At 40.2% G+C, this 7,417-nt stretch overlaps 1 protein-coding gene across 2 annotated transcripts in view; it reads right to left on the bottom strand.

The window, feature by feature from the left end:
• Positions 1–796: 796 nt before the first annotated feature.
• The window catches only part of sh3kbp1 (SH3-domain kinase binding protein 1), a 40,114-nt gene continuing 33,493 nt past the window's right edge, over positions 797–7,417 (bottom strand). For both annotated transcript variants that reach the window (XM_072378221.1, XM_072378220.1), the window contains 7 exons: positions 7,070–7,205; positions 6,907–6,977; positions 6,692–6,798; positions 4,811–4,948; positions 4,043–4,251; positions 3,898–3,961; positions 797–3,790 (listed from right to left, as the gene is read on the bottom strand). In XM_072378221.1, the coding sequence (XP_072234322.1) occupies positions 3,752–3,790; positions 3,898–3,961; positions 4,043–4,251; positions 4,811–4,948; positions 6,692–6,798; positions 6,907–6,977; positions 7,070–7,205 (764 nt within the window). In that variant the 3' untranslated portion in view covers positions 797–3,751. The remainder of the gene's footprint in view (positions 3,791–3,897; positions 3,962–4,042; positions 4,252–4,810; positions 4,949–6,691; positions 6,799–6,906; positions 6,978–7,069; positions 7,206–7,417) is intronic.

The raw sequence follows: 7,417 nt of genomic DNA, 5'->3' as shown, positions 1-7,417 counted from the left end.
TCTGAAAAGGTTGAACATATATTACTAAGTCATATCAATTTTACCCAGTTGTAATCATGCTGGCAGGAGTTAGATATGCTAGACCAGTGTGTTGATGGTCACTCTGAAAAGAATCCCATAAATTTGTACACATTTGGGTCCAGTCAGGTTTTAAGTATGCCTCACCAGCTCCTCCCTCTTGGCCATTTGTACACTTCTGCCTCACATCAAGAGAGCAACAAACAAATGCCAAACATGAGACTTAAAAACTGCAGTCTGCATAGGACCAAAGATCATACCAGTGAAGATACACTGATTTCAAGATATTCTTCAAATTTCAAGTCTAAGGTTCGACTATCATCATGATGGCGCTCCCTGACCTCTGTAGGTCCCTTCTTTCACTAAAATATAATTAAAATGGTCAAAATTTCACTTCATGTTGAAATTAGCTCATGGCATGCTGAGCCAATCAACCATTATGTTATCACACTGATTAGTTAGTTATATACTACTGTAAGAAATGTTACTTTTGAATGTTTTCCCAAAATTAACTGCATAAGAGATCCGTCTGTTGCTGCTACACGAAACACTCCACTGTTTCAGAAATCCTACTGTGGTTTCTGTAACCGTTATGACAACTTCTCCTTTTGTTCAGTCAAACCTTCAATGACCAGTGGGCAGGTCCAGTGCATGATCAACACAATGTCAGGAAAGAATAACAAGAAGGATTAAAACGTCCCTTCATATGCAGCACAGACTGAGTACTAACAGCTGAGCAAGTTACAAACTGACAGTTAATAAATGAAAGATGCACACATACAGTACATAATAGCATCTTTATTACACTGAAATATAAAAGTATATATATTTATCACTATCCTGGAGAGAAAGGACCAAGTCAAGAAAACAACTTGTAGCCTCAGTTGTAGCAGTTTTCTCTTTGTCATACGAAAGACAGAAAGAAAAAAGAAGAAATAAAGATTTGGAATCAAAAACAGGAAGGCCACAGTGACGGGTTGCCATAGTTTCTGTGTACATATAAGGAAGGGAGTCAAACAGTCGCACACGCTGCCGCACATACACACATACATGCGCACACACATTGCATCTTCCTTCAGCTGTGAGGACAGGTCACTGACTACATCCCACAAACCCTGTGTTTAAAGTCAAACTTCACCTGCAGGACGATGGCGAGGTGGGCGGATAACCTGGCTTGATTACAGCTATTCGTTTAGCTTTCTGTAATGATGGAGCAAACATGTAAGGCAAATAAAAATAAAAATAAAAAAAAGATATTGGTCAAAAGGCATTTGCAAAGTGTATTTGTGCATTTGCAGCCACATATCACTGGAATTTTTCAGCTTTTAAGGAAGTATATAATTCCTTTAAAATGTGCTTTTTGTGTTTCCAGAGAATTGCAGCAAAGCATTTATACCGATTGTTTCAGCAGAGGGACAATGAAGCCAGGCATAAACACTAGAAACATAAGATAACAGCTAGCTTGGCTAACTAAAACCCACATACCATTTTTCCACATAGTGTGACCGGAGCCTGTTGAGGGTACACCAACGGGCCTTTATTTGAGGAAGGTTTTCCTGCTTTCCAGGTTTGATAAGTATAATTTGTCATATTCTAGTGAGAACCATCTTTGGGATCCGCTGCTGCTTGCCCTCTGAAAGTTACTACGTTTCTCTGCTTACAATTTCGAATAAAAAGCCATTATGTGTTTCAGTCGATAGAGGCACTTCATTTCTACACTAACCCTTCATTGTGAGACATTTGCAGGATCCATATGCGATGACATGCAAACAGGATTAAAGGACAACAAAGCAAAGTGGATCGCCACAACTATATCACCACCATTGTGTTCTAAACTTTCCTCTGCCTGCATTTGGAAGCTGGCTTTTGACTTTTCTTGTCCAGAAAACATAATCTTAAAAATTCTGTGAGAATATGGAATGAGAAAAACTTGCTTAAGAACCATAATCCATTACCACACATCAAAAACAAATAATCATCTCTAAATGACTCAAGTCTTCTTGTAAAGGCTCTACTATCTCACTAATTTGAAGTTTAGACATTGATTTTATAAATCAATTACACTTGTTTATTTACAGATTATACAACAAAACTTCCAGTCTTAATGCTAAGGGAAGCTTACTGGCTCCCAACTTGTTTTCATCCTAATGTAATCCTTTAAATGGCAGCTATAAGTGGATCATGTCAGGTACAGTATTTCCATGGATCTGTTAAGGAGACCCCAGATTTTCTTTCAAGTTTAACCCTCTCAGAGGTGTGACATGAACACAGATTAAAAACTAGGCCAAGCTAAAGGAGGTAGTACATCAAATTTGGGGAAAATGGTACGTTGAAATGCATGTTGTTCAAATGGCTGATGCCTCAATCACCACCCAGTAGTGTGCCTTAAAACATCAAGCACAGTTAAGATATTTGATAGAAACTTTACCCTAAACTTTAAAGAGGAAATATCATGCATTTTTGTAGTTTCTATACCTTTATAAACTGTAACATTGATAGACAAGAGTAATACTTTGTAATCTTAATTCCAGAACAAAAGGATCGGATGTGAAAATGTTCCCTGCACGTTTTTACTAGCAATATAACCTTTATGTCCCTGTTTAATGTTAATAAATGCCAGTCTGGTTTGTATATTTGTTGTTAAGGTTGTTTGGTAGAGTTAATTAAACAATTTTAACAAAAAAGGAAAACGGAAAGTGAAGTCAGACTGCTGTCTTTCTTCGGAAGCTGACCAATCAGAACAGAGTTTTGGAAATGTGGTTTTAAACTGAAGATGATAAAATGGCTGAAACCGAGGAGCTGCACAAAGGGACATTAAAAGATGAACAGGGAGTTTTGGTAATCACAACATAAACCTGGAAATGTGCAAATTATCTATAATTTGTTGAAAAGTCACTGTCCCGCTGGTACAACATCTGTAGCAGCATTTTCAACGAGTCATTTGGGAATTTTCCTAAGAACTAAAGTTCCCTTCGCTCGTTGTTTTTCACTGTTTACAATCACATGTAAGTGGGGCATATTAATCAGCTCAAATGGCCTTAATGGCACGAGAAAGCTCGGTCTAGAGTTGACAGGGACATTTTGGGGGTCAAATGTTTCTCCCTGGATCTTTGTTCAGGAGCTCAATCCTCTGGTGGAAAACAGGTTTAGTTCGAAGAAAAGTTCCTGAGGCGGAAATGCAGCTAATGTGTATTTTTAAAAAATGTCCCTACTTTGAACTCTAACGTTTGCAGTCCTCACATGTTAGGAAAACACACACACACATACACACACACACACACACACACAGATAGAAGGTGAAGGCCGCAGTGTGGACACAGAAAAGCTCAGAGGTCTTCTGAACCGACCGGGCTACAGAGGTCGACGTTTCCTTCACTCTCAGAGACATAAAGTACCAGCGAGGTTGCCGCTGCGCCGCTTCCTTGTTCTGTTACCATGGCAACACGCAGCGACAAGACACGCTCAGTCGGTACCAGTGGCACAGCAAGCTCCAACAAGATAGCAGAAAACTGAACAGATAAGCCTCTTTTAAAGAAAAATCAAGAAGTAAACACAGGATAAGGCGGCGTCAGGGGGGAAGGTGGCGGATTCCATGGTGCTGAACTGTTGCCGATTGTGATGATCATTTGGCACAAACTTTGTTTCGGCTGAAGTGTCAAAACAAACAGTGAGAATGTTTTCAAACGGTGGCCTCGGATGTGATCATAGTGGGCCGATAAGGATGCATTAGTCCTCATTTGGACAGGCTCTTCTTTATGTGCTCTATTTCCACCTGTAAAAGACAAGACACACATTGTTTATAATCACAGAACAGCATAGAAGAGTATATTTATGTTGCCATTAGTCCAGAACCGCATATGTACACAGTCAAGGTCGCACCTGTAAACTAATACGCATCTTCTTCTCCTCATCCAACTCGCTGGCCAGCTGCTTCATCTCCTGCCTGAAGTAAACAAAAAGAGTATTTTGGGCGTACACATACAAACTTACAAACACATACGGGCTAACGGGGCACACATCTCACCTGTGCTGGCTCTTCAGCAGGTCTATGGAGACTTTCAGGTCTCTTAGCTGGTTTCTTAGGTCCTCCAGCGATGGGGGCGTCAGTGGAAAGTGCCGAAGCTCGGGGGAGGGCGTCAGACCCGAGGAGGAAGACGGAGAGACGGGACGATGGCTGGTGTTTGGTGGGGTCAGGACAGAGGGCTTGGGTGGTGGACCCTTACTGTCAGGTACCTAATAGAAACACAGGTCAACAATTTTCACAGTGAAGCAAAACAAAGGTTTTCGGTTTTAGATTTGAAAGAACGTGAAATCAAAGCTAAAAATCTGCCCTTTAAACTGCAATGTAAGAGGAAATTCGTTAAAACGGACAAATAAAACCTTCAGTGTCTCATGGGCCAAATGAGGTAAAAACAATATGAACGTAAAAAAATACATGAAATTATGCAGCAATGTTGTGTCGCAAGTTACTTCAGAATTAACCTCGTCTTATCTTGAAACACTTGAAAGTTTCTCAAGCATAGAAATGCATGACCACGTATCATGTACTGAGGAAGATGATGATTTGATTGAAACATTCAAACTTTTTAGTAAATATGCACCTTTTTAGAACTAAATGTTTCAACTGATTTTACCTATAATAAATATTTATACAAAACAAACATGTAAGATTTGCTGAAAGTGTGTTCAAATGATTAAAGCAGTTTTAATTTGGCTCATAAACATCTTAATGTGTAGTTTGGCGCCCTCTACTGATAGAAGTAAACAGCGCAAGGAGGTGCAATGGTCTTACAGGGATTATGGGAGCTCCTTTTCTCAGGGAAACATCCACAGATCTGAGGGGCACAGATTCATGCTCATTCTTCCCCCTCTCCTTCTCCTTCCTGTCCTCCACTGCAGGGTAGTCCGGGTCTACACTGGACAGAGATGCCTGCCAGGGAGAAAAATGTGTGCAGAGATTACTGTGCTGGTCTGACTGCAGGTAAATTAAATATCCAACAAGACTGAGGATTTAATGCGACCGCTAAATATCCACAACAAAACTTACAGAGAAATTTCATGTGATTTCTTTTGGCAGCAAACAGTAAACTAGAGATCTGATGAAGGAAATTAAAACAGATAAAAATGAATGGCCCTCCATGTCTCACAGAGAAAAAGGAAACCTTTGTCTCTACAGATATTGCCACAGATGCACTTGATACTAAACAGTAATTCAATAAACACGTTGAACCTATTTGCTTAGAGTAAGTTAAGAAGATAGATGCATTTATAATTATCCCAAAACCTGGAGATAGTTAGCTTAGCTTAGCATAAAGACAGAAAACAAGTGGAAACAGTTGGTCTGTCCCTGCCTAAAGATAAAGAACTAATTTAATCAAAGTACTGAACTGCAAAGAGCTGAAAAGCACAAGGGTGACAAATAAACCCTTTTTAAGTGTGATGTTACATATTATCAGACTGATAATTGCTTTATATTAATACCTGTACGATATTACTATTGTAGTGCAGTGCAGAAGGGAATCGGGAGTGTTTTTCTTTAGTGTCTTTGTACTGATTGTAGCTGATTTCTATCTAAAGCATTTTACTTCCCATTTGAAAATAAATACAAATATTTAAGAATAAAATTATTAGTTATTAACTGAAACTATCGAAATCATCAAAGGGAAAGGCAACAAACATGAAACAGGGATTTTTTTATATTGTTGCAGGAATAACAAGGATAATAACCTTTCTGTTGGTTGATTAATCAGTACATTGACTGGATGTTTCAGCTCGACTTCTATTCGCGATAAATTGTCATATTTTATACATTGTGGAGTTTTGAAGAAAAAGAGTATGTTTCGGTGAGTCTCTGCTATTCATTCTTCTTCTTACTCCACGTAAAAGAAAACTTAAAACTGACAATAACTGACATCAAATGACAGAACATACATTTCAGTCTCCATGGCAACAACCGTTGTTATGGAGACTAGAAATAGAACGTTATTTGTCTGTGCGTTCTAATTCATAAGTGTCGCCACAACATAAAGTAAATTATTTGCAAGTAAAAGTCCTCGTTTTTAAAGCAACTAAAGATGCCAGATAAGTACGGACAGAAATTGTTAAGAATTTAGCAATTCCGGTTCCATTATCGATATCGCTTATCGATTCGGTTCCTTATCGGTTCTCTTCCTGATTCTCATCCAGTTATATATAGTACAAATCGCTTTGGTTGCAGTAACACTTTAATGTCAAGTATGCACCAACATTTTATCTATTTTCGCCTCTTTTCCCTGCCTCGATGAAAGGGGTAGCCACAGGTATGCGGGAGCCTGCCGCACTCTTGCAGTCCTCGTCAACTAAATGTTAATATCAGATGGAAATTATTCAAACAGTATGTCACAAACATTATTACAATCAACCGGACCTGGAAGTTTTACGATACAGGACGCTCAAGTTTTGAATGCAGGCAAGAGTGACACCCCTCGTTGGGCGAGCCTGTTAGCCGGCTCGCAGGAATGGGGGGGGTCTTTTATTAATAATATTATTAGTGTTGCTGTTAATAATAACTGCTCTGCTGTGTTTTGGTATATTATAGTTTATTCAGGGGATTTTTCAGCAGCTGAAAACAGCTCTGTGTGTTTCATTAACCTACATGGGACTTTGTGTTGGTGGCAGGCTGACAAACACTCACTGATGTGATGATCTGTGAGCGTGGCCGGCGGTCTGTGACTCTCGGCCTCGACACCGTCGGGTGACTCAGCTTCTCTGTTGACGTGACAACCGCGTCCAGGTCCATATCTGCGCAGACACACACCACCAACACAAAAACACATTTAAGCTCGAGCAGAGACGAATAAGAGAGTGCTCCGACTCCCATTAGTCGATGGTCCGGTCAGTCAAACTCACCGGTGTCATGTGACCTGTCAGTGGCAGAATCTGGTGTTGAAGCCCCGCCCTCAGACTTGGGGCTTTCAGACCTGAGCAGGTAAACCATGACTAAACGTTAGGCTCTGTATGCTCATGCATTTAGGGATGTTTTCTGCAAGTGTGTGCACGTGTGTGTACTAACGCTAGTGTGGGTGGTCTCTCAGGACGCCGTGGGGGATGGGAAGAAGAGGAAGAGCCTGACTTTGGAGGAAGAGGTTTCTTGGGGAGGAGAGTCGGGAGGGAGGGCTTTATGATGTCTCCAACTTTTATGTCTTCACCTACACACAGACAAAAATCACAGGGCCAAAAAGAAACTCAGAAACAGACGTATCAGACATGCATCAGGAAGAAAGGGGGAAGGTAAACGCAGCTGCAGCAGCAACAGGAACTAAATTTGACCTTTGGAGAGGAATAAAGAGTGAAACCAGGAAGACAAAAGGTCAAAAGATGCCAAAAGCTGCAGGAAAAAAAACTGGGTCATAGAGTACAA

The sequence above is a fragment of the Leuresthes tenuis genome, unplaced genomic scaffold (assembly GCF_036924035.1).
Source record: "Leuresthes tenuis unplaced genomic scaffold, fLeuTen1.0.hap1 SCAF_24, whole genome shotgun sequence".
In the NCBI taxonomy this organism is placed as follows: Eukaryota; Metazoa; Chordata; class Actinopteri; order Atheriniformes; family Atherinopsidae; genus Leuresthes; species Leuresthes tenuis.
The sequence above is the reverse complement of the archived record's forward strand: the minus strand, read 5'-3'. Positions and strand labels throughout refer to the sequence as shown.